A 17,890-nucleotide genomic window follows, 5' to 3' on the forward strand; every position below is an offset into this window, starting at 1 on the left:
TCTCACGGCTCTCAGAGACGGCAAAGAGCCAGCAGCTCGGGGACGATTCACTGGTGGTCTGAAATGCAGGTCTGACCAGTTCAAGCTGCTGGTTCGCCCGTTTCAAAGCCCTGGCTGTAATCTGCATGAAAGCACCTGGATGTTTGATATTTTTTATTTTGAGCATTAGCACGCTAATCTATTAAATCAGGCTTTTTCGAGAGAGCTTAGGACGCAGAGCTTTGTGATTTCAGCTGACCAAGTGAAACAAAACATCTCTTAACCCTGAGTGAAAAGGAAACAAATGCAAGCTGAGACAGAAATCCAGAAAGATCTTGCACCACCCTGCTCTGACTCTGGGATTCAGTCACTCAGGCATGTTGTGAAGCATGACTACGATGAGAGGCTTCAGGGTCTTTGCTTTATGCATTCTGGCTCAACATCTACGCCGACGACAGTGAGACAATCAAATCCAGAATTTCTTATGGAGCATAAAACTGCTACATGAAGAGGCAGTGAATCAAATCACAATAGCATGTAGCTTCATAAGCTAGCACACAATACATCAACAAAGCGCCCCAGTTCCTGCTCCTTATTGATGACTTACTGGATCCACTTGGACACATCTTGTGACATTTCATATCTGGGATATATTTCCCCTCGCAGCGTAATGTGTTCCAGAGCTGACAGTGACTACAGAGGGAGCTGAACACCAAATGTGATTCTGCAAAGTGTTTCTCATGGTAACGTTTGGCTAACCCGATTGGTGGAGGGCTCCAGGCTCTAATTTAGGACAGATAACGACCTTAACCAGAGGTTGCGAGTTAAAAAAGGAACAAAATACTGAATATACTACTGTGATGTCTACAACAGCACATCTGTCCGTCTGTCTCGGGCTGTTTTGGAAACTCTGCTCAACGTTCCTCAGCTTGATGTGCTTATATCAGCCATGAAATAACTGGAGTCTAATTGATTTGAACAACTGAAAGAGCCTTTGTGAAATCATTACTGCCATCTGTAAATGTGTCAAGTGGTTCAAAAGGCTGGTAACTCTTGGGTGTGATGGTCTGAGCTCAGGCAAAGAATCAAGCCTACGTACCTCTGAGTATTTCCCGGTTTGTTGCTCATCGTAAATGAGAAAATGTAACCTCCTGCCGTCACTAATTTATTTTTTGTTTCTTTGCGCCCCACAGAGTTGGATACGGATTTCTGTCCATTTACTGCTGTTCTTCACGCTTGGGGTACAAACGAATAGATTTGACGTCAACCCAGTGACAGATGACATCTCGAGACTCTCTGTTTTGGTAAGGACATCACACCAATTATACTCCTATGAAAAGATCTCTGTTTTAGATTTATTAGAAATTAGCCATGGTTAGTTTCATCAGATTGACATTGCATTAGTGTAAATCTGGCTGTATATTAAAACACTCTACCTGCTTGGTCCAGCACTAAATTGCAATTCTAGGTTTTTATTAGGTCTGCTTTAGGGCCTGACCTGTCAGGCCTAGCGACTCGGGGCGTTGCCTGATCATAATCAATTATTTGTGCGTGTGCACTCAGTCTGGTTGATCTGCTCAGGCTTGGCACTCATTAACCCCCCCCCAAAAAAAAAAAATAATAAAATAAATCAAAACTAAAGCAGACAAATGAACACTGATGTCATAATAATAAAGGTCCAGGTTTATCGGCTAGCACAGGGGTCTGAAACCTACCACAGCTCACCTTGATTTAAGTCATTCAGTAGCCACAAAATCTACTTAATCATCACAATAAAGACAAAAAACATCTGTGAATTATAAACAAAGTGAAAATGTGGTGAAAAATTGTCTAAAAAGAAGTTTGAAGAAGAAAATTGCACATGTAATTTCTTAGGGTTTTTTTTTACTAAATTTGCTAATATTTCAAAAATTTAAAAATTTGTAATGTCAAAATCATAAACATTTTAAAATTTGCAAAAACATGAAAAAACGTGAAAGATTTTTTTAAACCATAAAATGTGTAAATAAAAAAATAAATAAATGTAAATTCAATGTCAATGTCTAAAAAACTAAATAAAAAAAATCAGTATTCTAAATAGTTGCTGATTCATAAATTTGCAAAAAAAAAAAAAAAAAAGTTATTTCAAAGTTTGCTAAATTTTCAGAGAATTGCAGAAATGTGCAAGTTTTTGAAAAATGGAATTAAAAATTTGCCATAATTGGAAGGAATTCACAACAATATAAAATTTGCAAACGTGTAAAAAAATGATTTTTTTCTTTTACATTAAAAAAATGTAAAATCTTTTAGAAAATTGAAAAAATTCAACAATTTGCAAGTTTGTAAAAAAATTGAATTAAATTTTTTAAAAGTGCCATTATTGTTAAGAATTCAAAAGACTTGAAGTTTGAAAAAATGTTAAAAATATGGATTTATGAAAAAAAATTTCAAACATTTCAATTCAAAATAATTGCAAAATTTTAAAAAAAGAAAAATGCTAAAATTTGTTTTATGAAAAAAATGCTTAAATTTGTTTTTAAAAATTGATAGCTTTTTTTTATGAGAGGTGATGCATATTTAGTTCAACAGAATTTTAACCCATATTTCATTTGAGTGCCAATGTCTTTTACCATCAATACCCTGTGTAAGAAAAACTAAAATTATTTATTTTTGAAGCTACATGGAGCCACTGCAAAGGAGTCTAAGGGCTGCAGGTTGCAGACCCTTGAGTTAGCATTATAAAGATTTTCATCTTGTTTTGTTTGTCGATTAATGTTAAATATCCCCTTTTTTCTTTTCACAGAGACAGAATATTCCAAAAGATTACAAAATTCCTGTACACTTTGTTTCAAAAGAAGAGGTAAGATACTGTGCCTTCTGCTCCATGAGAATCTCTTTTTGTCCTGTTGGCTTGTGACTCCAAATTCTCAAAATTCAATAACCAGAGTACATTTGTGTGAAATCGGCATGTTCACACTTTAAGCATCTTTCAGTAGTCACCTTTGTGTTTTCAGACAAATAGGTCTCTGAACACACAACGCACTGTTCCCAAATATACCAGGGCAGCCAAAGAAAGAACAGATTGTAAATCATCTGATTCTCCTCAGCTACACCTTCTTGACAAACTTTGGCTGACCTTCATGCTCTGCTTTTATAGTCAACCTCCAGGACTTGGTGTTCTTCGTACTAATAGTTAAATATGACCAAAGCTTTTCTTGTTCTAACTTCTCTCAAAAATCTGATTCTGATTTATCATTTCAGGGTGTTTGTATGTTACTCCTTTTAAAAGAAACATTGTTCTTTTTCTTCTTCCAGGGCGGGATGTGCTGGGTAAAATTAAATGTCTTCTACTTGGAGGAGAGTTTAAAAGATTTAGCACACAAGTTTGGAAACATTTCATCCAACAGAAAAGATATTAGCATATTTGTTCAAATGCTCCAGGAACTACGGCTCAACTTGGTGGCTGTGGTAAGTTCGGCTCTCCTTTTTTTCTTTTTTTTTTTTCTTATTTCTAGACGCCCCGCTGGCTGACGATGTTTGGTTGTGAGTGGACAGGTCTGTGATTAATTTTGTAGTGATGGTGGACACCGGAGCCTAACTGTCAGACAGAAAAAGGACAGAAGAGCAGAAGAAAGAGAAACAGGAGAGAAATAGAGCACGAGCTAAAGACTAAAACATGGGCTAAGGGCTAAATGAGAAAGTAATAGAGCATGAGCTAACGGCAAAAATATTAGTTAAGGGCTAAAACATGGGCTAAGGGCTAAATGAGAAAGTGATAGAGCATGAGCATTCTGCTAAAACACAAGCTAGAGGCTAAAACATGAGCTGAGGGCTGAAACACAAACTAAAGGCTAAAACATGGGCTAAAAGCTAAACAAGAATGTGATAGAGCATGAACCAAAGGCTTAGAATTAAAAACAAGCTAAAGGCTAAAGCTCAAGCTAAGGGAAAAAGGTTTAAAACATATGCTGAAGGCTTAACATGATAGTGAGGAGGAATGAGCTATAGGCTAAAACACGAGCTAGGGGCTAAAACAGGAGCTGAGGGCTGAAACACAAACTAAAGGCTAAACAGGAGAGTGATACAGGCTAAAAATAAAGGCTAAAAAAATGCAAGGGCCAAAGCTGACGCTATGGGCTAAAACACGGGCTAAGGCATAAAACATTAGCTATAGTCTAAACAGGAGAGTAAAGTAAAGTAAAGTAAAGTAAAGAAGTAAAGTTTATTTTGGACAAAATAATGACAATAACAATAATAGTTCTAAAATATAGTAAAATAATGATAATAATGATGGCAATAATAAACAAACAAACAAGAGTGTAAGCTCATGCTAAGGGCTAAAACATGGGCTAAGGGATAAAACATAAGCTAAAGGCTAAACTGGGGAGTGATACAGCACAAGCTAAAGGCTAAAAAGTTATGATAGGGGCTAAAACATGAGCTGAGGGCTAAACACAAACTAAAGACTAAAACATGAGCTAAAAGCTAAACGAGGGAGTGATAGAGCACAAGCTAAAGGCTAAAACAGGAGCTAAAGGCTAAAACACTGGCTAAAAGCAATGTAACGAGGGACACACCAGCTGTTTCACCACAGACCAGAGGAAGTCTGAACAGCTGCTAATAACAAAACAGAGGAGGAAGAAACAAGTTGAAAGTGAAAAACTCAAAGTTCGGTCTGACATTAGCATTTTTACTGATTACTTTTCTTGCAGTGGCCTCTATAAATTAAATCCTACAGCGCCTTAAAAGACTAACTGTTTAGGTGAAGCTAGCGATAGTTGAAGTTAAATAATGGTAATAATGAATAAATAAAAAGCTTCACGACAAAGTTAATCTGCAGCCTCTTTCTCCCACAGGCTACGTAGCTAGCATGAGAAGCAAACAGCTTTCCCAAACCTCAGCCTCTCTGCACACATGAACTCAGTTATCACCAAGCTCTGTCCACGCCAGCTTCTCAAGAAAGTCAATGTCACAGTTTCCTGTTGTAAAAGTTACTCATTGAACCTCAGTCCTCACAACCTGACTCACTGCTTTGATCCTGTGTGTGTGTGTGTGTGTGTGTGTGTGTGTGTGTGTGTGTGTAGGAGCCGATTATGTACGACTTCCAGTGCCACTACCGGGAAGAGCGGTGGCAGACGGGGCGCTATTTTGACTTTGTCAAAGACTTCCTTCTAGCTGCACAGATACGAGAGGACTCGGACGAGTGTGAGCCTCCGCCCTGTCCCACCACGTCGCACACAGAAACAACAGAAGCTTATTTAACAGGTGAATGTTGACGGACGTGCTCCAGTTTTTTTAACATTTGTACTCAATGAGACAAGCTTATTTAATCAGTTTCTTTGGTTGTGAATGAAACGGCCCGCTCGTGTTTGAATCCAACAAACAGAAGCTGGTTCCTCGTCCTGAGGTTTTGCTATTTTTTCATTTATAAACCCATGTGGATTTGGTTTATTTGGGTGGTCAGGCTGGGTTTAAAGGAAGCCAGATCTTTTTTTTTTTGTTTTAATGTGGTAATAGCTGAAAAGGAAAGAAGTCAGTTCCCGGCCTGCTGTGGGTTTCTGCCGTTTACAGCTCCATAAACTGGTTCAGCTCAGGGACCGTGTGCCCTGCGAGGTCACACATTCATGAACATCCCTTCTCATAATGTGTTCCTGGATGATCCTCTGGGTACTTTCTCACTTTCTGCTGCTTTAAAATAAGATAAATGTGCAGGAAATGAAATTAAAATAGCGTGAAAGAAGATTTCCCCATGCAGGGAGACAAAAAAGTTAAAGATGAGGAGAGTGAGTTTGACAAACTTGGACGGCTCGCTGGACGGGGATGTTTCTGATTTTGTAATTCTGAGTCAAGTTTGGGTATTTATGAAGTGTTTAAAGGTTCAGAATTAAACCACAACATTTCATTTGAAGAGCATAATCCAGAGATAATTAATCTCTCACCTCTTCTCAAAGATCAATGATTAACTGAGGCTGAAGTGAACTCAACCTGGGAGGCTGCCGTGATTTACGAGGAAGTGTTTTCTTTGAATTCTCCACAAGAAAACCCTCTCTGTGCTTTTCTCACACGACCGGCAGCCAAGAGTGGAGATTTATCAGTGCGCTCGAAAAGCTTTTACAGATAGCAGATTTTTCCACTTACCGCGAGTCTTTGCTTTCTTTTTTTCAGATATTTATCAACAACTTGTGGTGTAATGTGTTTTGAAAGGGAAGTTGTTCTAGTGAAAGTGATTCACACACAAGTCTGTGGATTTAAGAGGGATTTTTTGTTTTAATTCGGTGAAATGAGGGAGCGCTGTGTTATCAGGAAGGGTGGTAATCAAGATAAACTCGCTTCAGAGACTTTATCCTAAAGTTTAGTTAACGTGATGGAAGCAGAAAACGAATGTAGGTCAGTTTGAAAACCTGAACATTCCAGTAATAAGCTCACTCTCTAGTAAAAAAAAAAAAAAAAAAGACCACGCCACCCTCTTTGGACTATTGTGAACAGGCTCTATTTAGGACAGATCTCCTGCGACCGTTTCGAGAAGCTTTTAATCCAGGAACCATTATTCCTTCACAAGAACTCTGCGAGATAAAAACTGAAAACAGTCTCAGTGCGTAGACGGCCCGCTGAGACCCGGCTGAGTCACAGGACTGAGGGAAGATGTCCCCAGGCGGCGCAGGTGAAAGGAAGAAAAGGGCCGAAACCTGATTGTATACGTGTTGATTACAGAGCAATCTTCCAATCTTCCCAAGCGCTTGGCTTTTCTTCTCCAGAGTGCTGGGATCAGAGCTTTTATTTACGCAGAGAAGAAGAAGAAGAAGAGAGGGAGGAGGAGGGGGTGGTGGAAGAAGGGCAGTGTTGAGCTAACGTTTTAGCACCTGACAAAGAAATGTTTTCATCCTGGACGTCTCTGAACTCATCTCTCTCTGTCTCCTTCTGCCAGATTCACCCACGACAAGCAGTCAAAGCTCGGAGTGTCCAACAGGCTGTACTCCGTGTAAGTTTGCAATTCCCACTTTTTCTGAGAAAAACACGTGTTGAGTGTGAGTGAGCAGGTTTTCAAACCAGCCCAGCTGGGCTGTCAAAGCGGCAGCTTTTGCCCGCTACACTTTTTTTTTTTTTTTTTTTGCCACGTTGTTTAGAAGTCGGCCCGTTTCCCTGAGAGCTGCTGTCACTTTGTTATTGATGCTCCGCAGAGCAAATTCCTCAGCACGACTTCGGCCTCACGTCTTGTCTTGTTTTGCTGCCAAATGGTTTTTCTCTAACGGCTGTGCAGCAACGTCATCTTAACTGGGACAAAGTCATTTCAACAAGTTCTTCTCCATTTCACCAGTTTGTCACATAAACGCAGCTTTGTACACGTCAAACTGTTCACTACACTGAAAAAAATGAAGTCTAATCAAGTGATTTGTCTGATTTTCAGTTAAAAATGTGTTTTTGGACTTAATATAAGCTAGGGCTGAGTATTGGAGAGAAATCAAACAATACAATACACATCACCATGTGTCACAATATCACAATTTTCCTCCTCCATTACTTTCACATGAGCCATTTTTCCTCAGCTCACCTGGGTTTAAGTCATTCAGGAGCCACAAAATCTACTTTATCTTCACAATAAAGACAAAAAAGTGGATAAAAGTCTATATATATTTAAAAAATATTTTAATACATTTAGAATTTTTTTTAAAGAAAATTTGTCCTGTCAAAACTTTCATAACTTTGGAAGATTTATGGAATTTCAATAACTTGCAAACATTAACAAAAAGAAAAAAAAAAAAAAAATTGAAACTTCACAAACTTGCCAAAAGGAATAAGGATTTTAATTTCAAAAATGTGCTGAATTTACAAAAAAATTGAAAAATTAAAAGAATGCTAAATTAAAAAAAAAAAGGTATTTAAATAATTAGCAAAAATTTGAAGAAATTTAAACTTATTTGAAATTTGCAAAAAAATCAAAAAATGTGCAAACTCTTTCATTTTATTTGTTTTATAATTGCAAAAATATTGAAAAATAGAAAGTAAAAAATGTGCAAAAATTATAAAAAAAAAATCTAAAGCCTTTATAAACTTTTATTTCAAAAAAGCTATGCGTATTTACTTCAAATAAATGTTAAATCATGATTTTTTAAAGCTACAATGAGCCACTGCAAAGCAGTCAAATGGTCACATTACGGTCCAGAGCCGCAGGTTGAAGACCCTTGGTATAAACAGTTGACTTGGGAAAAAATAGAAGATCTCAAAATTAAAAATACCAAGGAAAACAATGATGTTTGAAGTTAAGAAATTAAGACAATAAAAAATTCCTCGAGATGATATTTGTTTTACAATCTATTGGCAACAGACAGGTTAGTAGCTCTTTAGCGCCATCTACCTCAGCGGAAGTGCGAAAGTCGTATTTTACTTCCAACTTGGCTAAAACTTTTATTTCTACAAAAATATTAAATATCACTGATTAAAATATCTGAGGTCAAAGGATCACAATAAATTGAGGTATCAATATTTTTCATACCCCACTATGAGCCACACATTGCTAAAAAACTGAAATCTTATCAAGTGTTTTGTCTTATTTTAAGTTCAAATTGTCTCATCATACTTAATATGAGTCACATTCACTTGACCAGTCCAGAAAAATGTCTTGTTTTAAGTTATTTACAGACAAAAATGAGGTCTGATCAGATTTTAGTTTTTTGCAGTGTAGCTGTAAACAGTGGAGCTCTTGGCTACACGTCAGAAGCTAACCCATTAAATTTGCCATCCGTCTTATTTCTGTACCTGTCTGGTTTGCCGACACGGATGGATGAAGACAACATGCAAACCTCCTCTCAGAAAAAGTGCTTTGCATACTTTTCTCTCGGATGTTTGACGTTAACTATGTACAATCACTTTCATCTTCTGGGAATCAGGAGGTGAAGAGTTGAGACGTGTGCTCAACAGCATGTAACTGTGAAATTACAACTAGGCCGCGCCAAAAAATGAAAGGGGGAAGGAGTATTTGATCTGTGAGCGTGCATCAGACCTTTAATCACGTGTAATCACAGCACAGACCCTCCAGGTTGATGACCCAGAGATTACAACGATCGCTCATGATCAGTTTTGAGTTGTGTTTGTTGTTTCTCCTCTGAGTTTTCAGTGAAAGTGTTTCCTCTCTTTTTGACCCAGATCGTGAACAGAGAACCCTGAACGAGGTGGTGGAGCGAAGCCTCCTCTCCTTACTCTTCATCCCCCTCCTAGCTCTGGTTTTCCTGCTGGTGTGGAAGGTAAGCCGACCTTTGCCTGCCTGAGCCGCTCCGCAGATATGATTGTTTATAAGCCTTCTGTTTTACTGTCAGGAGATACGGCTTTGTTCTGCGGTATTTATGACAGTCGGCTCCAGGCTTTTAACTTCAGGAACTGGTGCAATGCAGGTTGTGTTGTGGTGGTTTCAGCTGGATCTCAAAGCTGTGGCATTGAAAACATGGTTTCCTACCTTTGAACAGCTCCGGTCACGGAGGAACAGGGAGGATCTGGAGCAGAATCCTGGAGAAGGAGGACTTTTCACAGGAACAGAAGGGACTGCGCCTCCTCTACAGGCTGAAATATCAGAAAAGTGAGTTTGTCATGGCTTTGTAATCCACTACATGTTACGCAAAGAAAGTCTTTGGTTTGTTTATTTCTTAAAACAAGCTTAAAGCTTAAAACAAAAACAGTAATATACAGAAAAAATCAAAATGAGATAGAAACAATGTGTGGAAAACCGAAGGCGAAACATAAACATCTTGAATAAATTTTCTCTTAATGTGTGATCGATCGGTAAACAAAAATCACTTTTCATTTTGTTACATGAATTTTCCAAAAAAAGAACAAAAAGAGCACTTAATCAAAACTCGAGGGGATCTGATCTGTTTAAAATGAATTGGAAAATTAAATTTTCTGATATGACTATTTCAGTCTCTGTTAGAGACAAAGGGGTGCTTGTGATGAAAATAGAATGAGAAAAGGACTCTAAGCCTTCTCGTTTCAACAGTTTAATTTATATCAAGAAAACAAGAATGGTCCGTTGACGGATCCCTGAGGTACACCAAGGACAAAATGACTTTTTTAAATCCATCACCTTTGATAAAATTATGATGTTTTCTGACTGGCACAACAATTTCTAGACTCAACCACTAAAGTTAAAGGTAGGGTCTCCAAGAGTTTTCGTTTCTTGTTCGTAAACATTCAAACTGGGCTCCCCCTCCTTGGCTCAGTGACAGCAGCAGCACACACCCACAGCCTCTAAAAGTGACTATGTGACACACTCACCCAGCGCACCCACCTGTAGCATCATGTTTCTATGTGGAAGAGACTCAAGAGCACCTGACTTGGTATGCTAGCACAAGCTAATCATCGGTATTTGACACATACCTGGTTAGCAGGAAGCTAACTCACATCGCTCTTTGTCCCAAGTTCCTGAAAGCAAGTGAAAGTCGAGCCACGGTCCACCCTCGTTTAGGAAAAAGCTTTATCTGTTTGCCGTTTCATTTTACTTTGGTTGTTTTTCTTCCTCGGTGCTACATCTGCTATTGTAGCTGCTCTGATTAGCTTCTTCCACTTGCTATCATCAACACGCAAAGTCACTTGCACACTGGGTGCTCTGTGATTGGCTGATTCAACCATGCTTCCTCTTTGCCCAGAAACATCCTAATACAACCAAAACATTAACATCCAGGCAGAGAAGGAGGGGGTTGGGGCAGACACAGACACTGACAGCTGACATTTTACTTTAAAGGAAAATCGTGCAGACTCTACCTTTAAATCATTTCTTTTAAAAGAAAAAAGCAAAAGATTTTGATGTTGCTGCCTTTACGTATTTATTTTTTGCTGAAGAACAAAAGCCTTTATCCTCCATAACAAGTAAACTTACATTCAGGTTGAGTCAGTATTTCACATTCGATGGCAGCTTCTAAAGGTTTTTTAGATATATTGGTATAGAAGTGCTTAAAACTGCAGTTCATGGAATGTCCACTTGAGGCAGCAGTTATTTTCAAAATGATTTAACTTACGAGTTTTGCCCATATAAGGTCAAGGCTGACTTGACTGACATCTATAGCTGTTTGAAGATCGAGTCAAACTTTATTTATAAACAAGCAGCAACCTCCGGTCTATGAATATGAGACAATGCAGAAGTGCTAAAATCTGCTGTTTCTCGAGTGTCAGCTTGAGGCTGGCTCCGGAAGTTCCTGAAGTCACACACACACCAAGCCAAAAAAGCTGTTTTCAAAGCAGAAATTAACCTTTTTACAGCCTGGTTCAAAAAACGTCTCCTGTCTGAATCGCTAATTTTACTATCAGCACACACCTAATAAGGGGTGAATTTTTTCTAACTCGGCTGTTCAGAGGATGGTAAGCTCCCCCAATCAGAGGCACAGCTAAGGGTCACGTGACTGGCAGGCGTCCTATACCTGTACGTGAAGCCCTTGCCACTACCAATATGGCCGCTATTGCCAATCTGCTTCATTTTCCGTTTCAGAAACAGACGGGTGACATCGGCGAGTCCATGTTTTATACAGTCTGTGATTATAAAGCAGATTTTAAAACAATTGCAGTTGACCAAAGTAATGTCCAAGCTTAAATACATGATCAATTAGCACACAATCAATTAAAACAAATAGTCGATAAAAATGATATAAAACAGTAAAACAGACCAAATTTCCCCTGGGATTAGTAAGGAATTCCTGATTACTGATTCCTGATAGATAGGAAAGAAAAAAAAACACAAAAAATATCAGTTTGCAAAGAGCCTTAAGTCTTGAAACAACAAAAAAAAAACTCAAAAATTTGCTTGAAACTAGAATAATGTCATAATAATACAAGTCACTTTCCTCTTGTTCCGTTGGAAGATGATTTTACTTTTTAAAAGCAACTGGGACTTAATTTCTGTCTTTAAATAACTTGAAATCAGACATTTCAGGTGAATGTGGCTCATATCTCAATTCCAAAAAGACATTTTCGAAAAGAAAATAAGGTAAAAACATTCGATAAGATTTCATTTTTTTCAAGTGTGCCTCTCTGCCCCATCCTAACTCAAACAAATCTAAGTTGAGTTTCGCATTTCGGATAAAAACTTTGGTCACGATCAGCTTCAAAACCTCTGTCTTTGTCCATATATTATACACATTATGGTCCGAACTCAGTTACAGTGACCAATGTGGGTCACGACCAAGACTAGGTCCATGCTTAATACGGTTTAAGAAGTTCACCTGCGAGCGCCAAAGGCTGGTGGAGTTACTTCCAAACATCCAAAGGACGTATCAACTTGAGTTTATGTAGGATTGACAGAAAACAAAAGTTTCTATGGTTGCTGACAGTATGAATCCCAATGTTTGTTTTTGTCCCCCACTGAATCACATATCAGCCAATCTTAACTGCTTAGTCAGCTTTATGTATACTGAGCATGTGTTGTGTTTTCTTTAAGGAACAAGTTGAACGTCATCGAAACAGTTTAACACCTCCACCCTTCAATGTTCTTCAGTCAAACTGGTAAGACTCCTCTTTAAATCTGAAAAACTGAGGAATCCTGCTCCCCCGCCTGATACCGAGCTCTAACCTGTCTCCTCCTCTCCTCACAGGGCTCTACTCTTCCTCCTGTTGTCCAAAGGTGATGAACACAAAGCTGAATTCCATAGTGAGACCTCTGCGTTGAAAGGCCTGTTTTTGACTGCTCTCCAGATTCTCCATATGACAGGATGTTTCCGGTCAAACGACACCTGATAGCATGTGGATGAGCTCGCTTTTCTCCAAAGACTGCATTTACCCCGTGCTTTCAGAAAGACTGTTTACAGCAAAGAGAAACCCCCTGCCACACACCCCCTCCAGATGGATCCTACATAAGTCCACCACAACCTGCTGCTGCGTGACTCCTTTGGGAGGAAACGTTGCTCCCCGTTGTTTCGGGCCCACCGGTTCATCTTTATTGACGAGGCAGAGAGTGACTGAAACTTCTTATCTATGGAATGAACTAAGGCACGAGTTACTACCTCCAGTGACCCTTACGTTAACCACATCCTCAACAACTCTACCGTCTCCTCTCAGTTCGGGGTTTCCCAAAGAATATAATGTGGAACATTGTAGTTCAGAGATATAGTCATGTTGTCTGGTTTAGGCATGTACCTGCATAGGTGTATGATGTGTTTATTTATTGGCAGCAGCCCTGAGCTGCTGCTTTCTATACAACTGAAATGTTTGAACTAACATTTACAAGCACCTTTACTAATGGGTCACATATAAGGAACAAAATCTATACTAATGCTTCATCAACCTGCAAACCCTGCTTGCAAAATCCTTGAAAGATGTTTTTTTTAATTGGTTTCTTGACTCGTAGGATTAAGGTTGGACGCATTACAAGGAAAAACTATCGCTAAAATACACACCTGCTGCTTTGACTTGCTTACACTTACAACACCTAGACATGCTACTTGCTGACAAGCATCATAGACCGCCCCCAGGAAGACCGAAAAGCTGAGAGAAGGATGAAAATATAAGGTATTACCAAGCTGTTACTGATGATCTTTTTCGCCAACGTTCCTCCAGTTTTCAGATTTCTTACTGGACAAAACTCTAAGAATTTTAGGAAACATCAAATTTAGGTTTGATTTTTATAATTCTTCATTCAACTATAGAAACTTCACTGATGCATCTTGCACCAGTTTCAGCATGAAAAAGCCTGTTTGATATACTCAGAAAAAAACAAGTTAGCATCATCAAAATTTACCGTAAAGTCCATAATATAAGTCAACAGCTAAAACGTGCCAGATGCAATTCTTATCTAGCCCCACTCCAAAAAATTGCTGCAGCAATTTGCAAAAAAAAAAAAGATTGAGTTGGGCAAGAAGTCCACTTAGTGACTTTCAAAATAAAACACGCCATGTCCAAACCAGATGTTTTTTAGCTTCACTACATCAACAAATGGACATAATGAGCAGAACCAGACCAGAAATCAACCAGTTTGAGGGTTTACAGCCCAACATGGACCAGGAGAGACTTGCATCATTCAGAAATGTTCAGTTTCTGTGCAGATGTGAAGCTCTTTCTGTCATCACTCTGCTAGCTTTCTTATTAGAGGAAGTAGGATTTTTTTAACTGGCTTTAGTGCTCATTTTAAAAAAGGCATCAAAGTAGGTCTAACATGCTAACGAAATATCAAACAAAAGCTCACCACAAAGTATTCACAGGCACCACATTGCCTTAAAGTTGCTACATAATTCACTTCCCAGCGTTTTTTTTCTAATTCAACACTCAACCATAGAAACTTTACTGAAATCCTTTGGATTCAAACGTCACATTAGCATCAGTTGCATCTTGCACCAGCTTGATTCTTGCACAAAAAGCCTGTTTGATATACTCAGAAAAAAACAAGTTAGCATCATCAAAATTTACCGTAAAGTCCATAATATAAGTCAACAGATGCAACTCCAATCCTGCCCCACTACAAAAAAAAGAGAAAGAAGCAGATTGAGTGGGGCAGGAAGTCCACTTAGTGACGTTCAAAATAAAACACACCAGATCGTATTTAGCTTCACTACAACAACAAACCGATATAATGAGTAGAGCCAGACCAGAAATCAACCAGTTTGAGGTTTTACAGCCCAACATGGACCAGGAGAGACTCATTCAGAAATGTTCGGTGTCTGTGCAGATGTGTAGCTCCTTCTGTCACCACCCCACCAGCTCCCTTATTTCGGGTAGTAGGTAAAAGTCACGGCTACGGCACTCATTAAAAAAAAGGCATCAAAGTAGGTCTAACATGCTAACGACATATCAAACATGTCAGTGCAAAAGCTCAACACATAGAATTTACAGGCACCACATTGCCTTTAAGTTGCGACATGATTCACTTACCAGCGTTTTTTTCTAATTTAACATTCAACCATAGCAACTTCGCTGAAATCCTTTGAATTCAAACGTCACATTAGCATCAGTTGCGTCTTGCACCAGTTTCAGTTATTGCATGAAAAAGCCTGTTTTGTACACACAGAAACAATCAAGTTAGAATCATCAAATTTTACCGTAAAGTCCATAATACAAGTCAACAGCTAAAACATGCCAGATGCAATTCTTATTGAGCCCCACTCCAAAAAACCAAAGCAGTGCTGCAACAGATAAAAAAAAGGAGATTGAGTGAAACAGGAAGTCCACTTTGTGACTTTCAAAATAAAACACATCATGTCCAAACCAGATCTTATTTAGCTCAATTATGACAAAAAAATGATATAATGAGCAGAGCCAGACCAGAAATCATCCAGTTTGAGGGTTTACAGCCCAACATAGACCAGGAGAGACTCATTCAGAAATGTTTAGTTTCTGTGCAGATGTGTAGCTCTTTCTGTCACCACCCCACCAGCTCCCTACAAGGTCTTAGATGCTAGCAAAATATCAAACATCTCAGCACAAAAGCTCACCACATAGAATTTACAGGCACCACATTGCCTTAAAGTTGCGACATAATTCACTTCCCAGCGTTTTTTTCTCAGTCAGAGTCCAGTCCAAACTCCCAACATGCCTTTATTTGAAACAGACAAACAGCTGTAGCTCATGCAGAAGCTCTTACACCCATTTCACTACCATCCCCCACCACCAACATGCTTATCTTTCCTTCTTGTACTCTCAGATCTGATAAGTAAGCACCTGGAGGCCCTTCCAGATAACACATGTGAGCTGTGAGGAGAAAAAGTAAGACTCGAAACACCCAGAGAGGGGCTGACTTCTGCAAAGCCTTGGTAGACGGATGATGACGATGATGATGGTGATGATGATGGAGATTATTGGACAATCTGTTAAGATGTAGGCGTGTGAACAGGGCACGCTGGTTGTGACCTTTACCATCAAGCTGCCATGCTGCATTTAGCCCACGATGAGAAAGTGGCAGGACGTAAAAGCTATTTGTGTATCTAGTTTGAGTATTTCTATCATGTCTGTGGTCTTACATTGTACCATGTCCATGCTTGGTTTTGTGCCTTGTTTGATTAGTGTGATTGACTCTGTGTGTAAATGTCGAAAGCCTGCAGATTAAAGTTATCTCACCACGACAAGCAACAGAACAGAAACCCGCTTCTCTCTGTCCTTTTTGGAGGAACTCAAACCCGTGACGGTTTACCGCGACTGGGCTCCACCCGGGTCCTTCTCCTGCTCCCTCTGAGTCCTCAGACAGCAGCGTTCGAACACACACACACTGCTGTGGTTGTGACATTTCTCTCCACGCATTTGTAACTCTGCTTGTTTCATGTGTATTTCGGACTCTGTGTTGGGAATTTTTCTTATAAGAGAAACAAGTATTCTGTGCAAAAATTGAATCTGTGTTTGAGAAAAAAAAAGTATACCACATTGGTGTTCATATAGCTAAGAGCAACCGTACCTTTCAGCATCAACGGCTGGAATTCTTTGGTGTGGTCAAGTATTTGTTTGTTGTGTTAAACTGCGAGATAAAATCTTTCAAATCTGCATTTTTGAAGCTAACGCTCTGTCGTTTCCTGTGCTAATATCTCAGTCTAAAGCTGACTTTGTGTTAGATGAAATATACCACATTGGTGTTACTTTTAGCTGGAATATCTAATACTACACGTGAGGTGACATACTCCATTTGAAAGCTTTTAGCTAACGGCTCAAAAATGCATTTTTGAACACCAAAGGCAGTTTAGACCTGAGATTCAAAAAATGACCAACAACTGTTGAAAGTTTTAAACATAGCATCCAGATATCATGAGCTGCAACAGGTCTAAGCTGTGAAAAAAAAGACAAAAAAAATGATAAAAAGAAAAAGAAAAACATGGTCTCCCATCTTCCTGTCTTTACGAGAGCCTCATACAGTTTAAAGTCTGATGCATGGACGCCACAATCAGACATACTTCATGCATTAGCGAGAGGATGGCCGCCCGTGAATACTTTTATGATGTGGGTTGTTGTGTGGTCTGAGATAAAGCAGAGCTGTGTTCTGAATCGTGCTTTCGAATGCATCACACTGTGCGGGTGAATCAAACGGCTCTGGGCAGGAAAGAAGTCTGGGTGCCAAAAAGCAAATGTAATTATTGCCCGGTTGATATTCTGGGTGAAAACTCTACTGTATTCTGTATTTTTGTATAAATGTAAAGAAACATATATGAGATATGAATAAAGTACACGTATCCACCTGTTATTCGCCGACTCCTGTGTCTCTCTTTGGTCAAAGTGGGGCGATGAAAGTTTGGGAACACTCACTTTGCAAACATTTGCTTTTGGCAAAATAGCTGAGCTGCAGACATTCGGGATGACTGTAATTACCAACATGCCTCTGGGAGAGTAATCTACAGGTTTCAAACTGTTTGTAGCAATTTAGAGACAGAACCAGTTAAACCAGTAGTGGCCTGAAGCATTTGTTAGTTTCTGGCTTTCATAAGTGCATTTTTGAAAAGCTTTAATGCTTTGAACTTTCTCTGAAACCTCTCAAAGAATTAAGCAATTTTCATTTTATTCCAAACAGATTAGCACAATCGACTCAAACAGCTTCCACTTTACGGCTTACAGAAAACTTTAACTTCTACCCACATCCAGTTGATGCACATAAACTTTTATTACACAGTTTAAATACCTCCATTCACGCTCTGCTTGCTAGTACTGGTCCACTTTGTACCTGTGACTAATCATGCAGAGAGATCTTGGAAAGTTTGTTGTTCTTGGCCTTTCGGATTCCTGATCTCCCACTTCACACGGGGTACTTTCCAGCACAGAACAGAAGGGGCCATGAGTGACGGGATGATCTGGGGTAGGTCCGGACCTACATGTACACTGATTTGTCAAAACAGGCCGATGCAACATTTGCATAAAGATGGTTTGAAGACTAAAAGCTCATTTCAGCAACCTACAGGAAAGTTATGGAAAGACAGGATCAGTTTCTGACTCTGCTTTAACCTCTGACTGAACTTTTTGCTCGTTCATACATCCACTGTAGGTGCAGGTGGGG

At 39.1% G+C, this 17,890-nt stretch overlaps 1 protein-coding gene across 1 annotated transcript in view; it reads left to right on the top strand.

Moving 5' to 3' along the window:
- Window positions 1–17,074, top strand: part of kitlga (kit ligand a) — a 44,700-nt gene extending 27,626 nt beyond the window's left edge. The window contains exons 2-10 of the mRNA XM_074678308.1: window positions 1,173–1,283; window positions 2,762–2,818; window positions 3,274–3,426; window positions 5,043–5,223; window positions 6,884–6,937; window positions 9,100–9,197; window positions 9,417–9,526; window positions 12,374–12,438; window positions 12,528–17,074. Coding sequence (XP_074534409.1) covers window positions 1,173–1,283; window positions 2,762–2,818; window positions 3,274–3,426; window positions 5,043–5,223; window positions 6,884–6,937; window positions 9,100–9,197; window positions 9,417–9,526; window positions 12,374–12,404 — 795 coding nt within the window. The 3' untranslated portion in view covers window positions 12,405–12,438; window positions 12,528–17,074. The remainder of the gene's footprint in view (window positions 1–1,172; window positions 1,284–2,761; window positions 2,819–3,273; window positions 3,427–5,042; window positions 5,224–6,883; window positions 6,938–9,099; window positions 9,198–9,416; window positions 9,527–12,373; window positions 12,439–12,527) is intronic.
- The last annotated feature ends 816 nt before the right edge of the window (window positions 17,075–17,890 follow it).

This window comes from Halichoeres trimaculatus, unplaced genomic scaffold, assembly GCF_033239565.1.
Source record: "Halichoeres trimaculatus isolate MK-OKI-2021-1 unplaced genomic scaffold, fHalTri1.1 fHalTri1_scaffold_10, whole genome shotgun sequence".
Classification (NCBI taxonomy): Eukaryota; Metazoa; Chordata; class Actinopteri; order Labriformes; family Labridae; genus Halichoeres; species Halichoeres trimaculatus.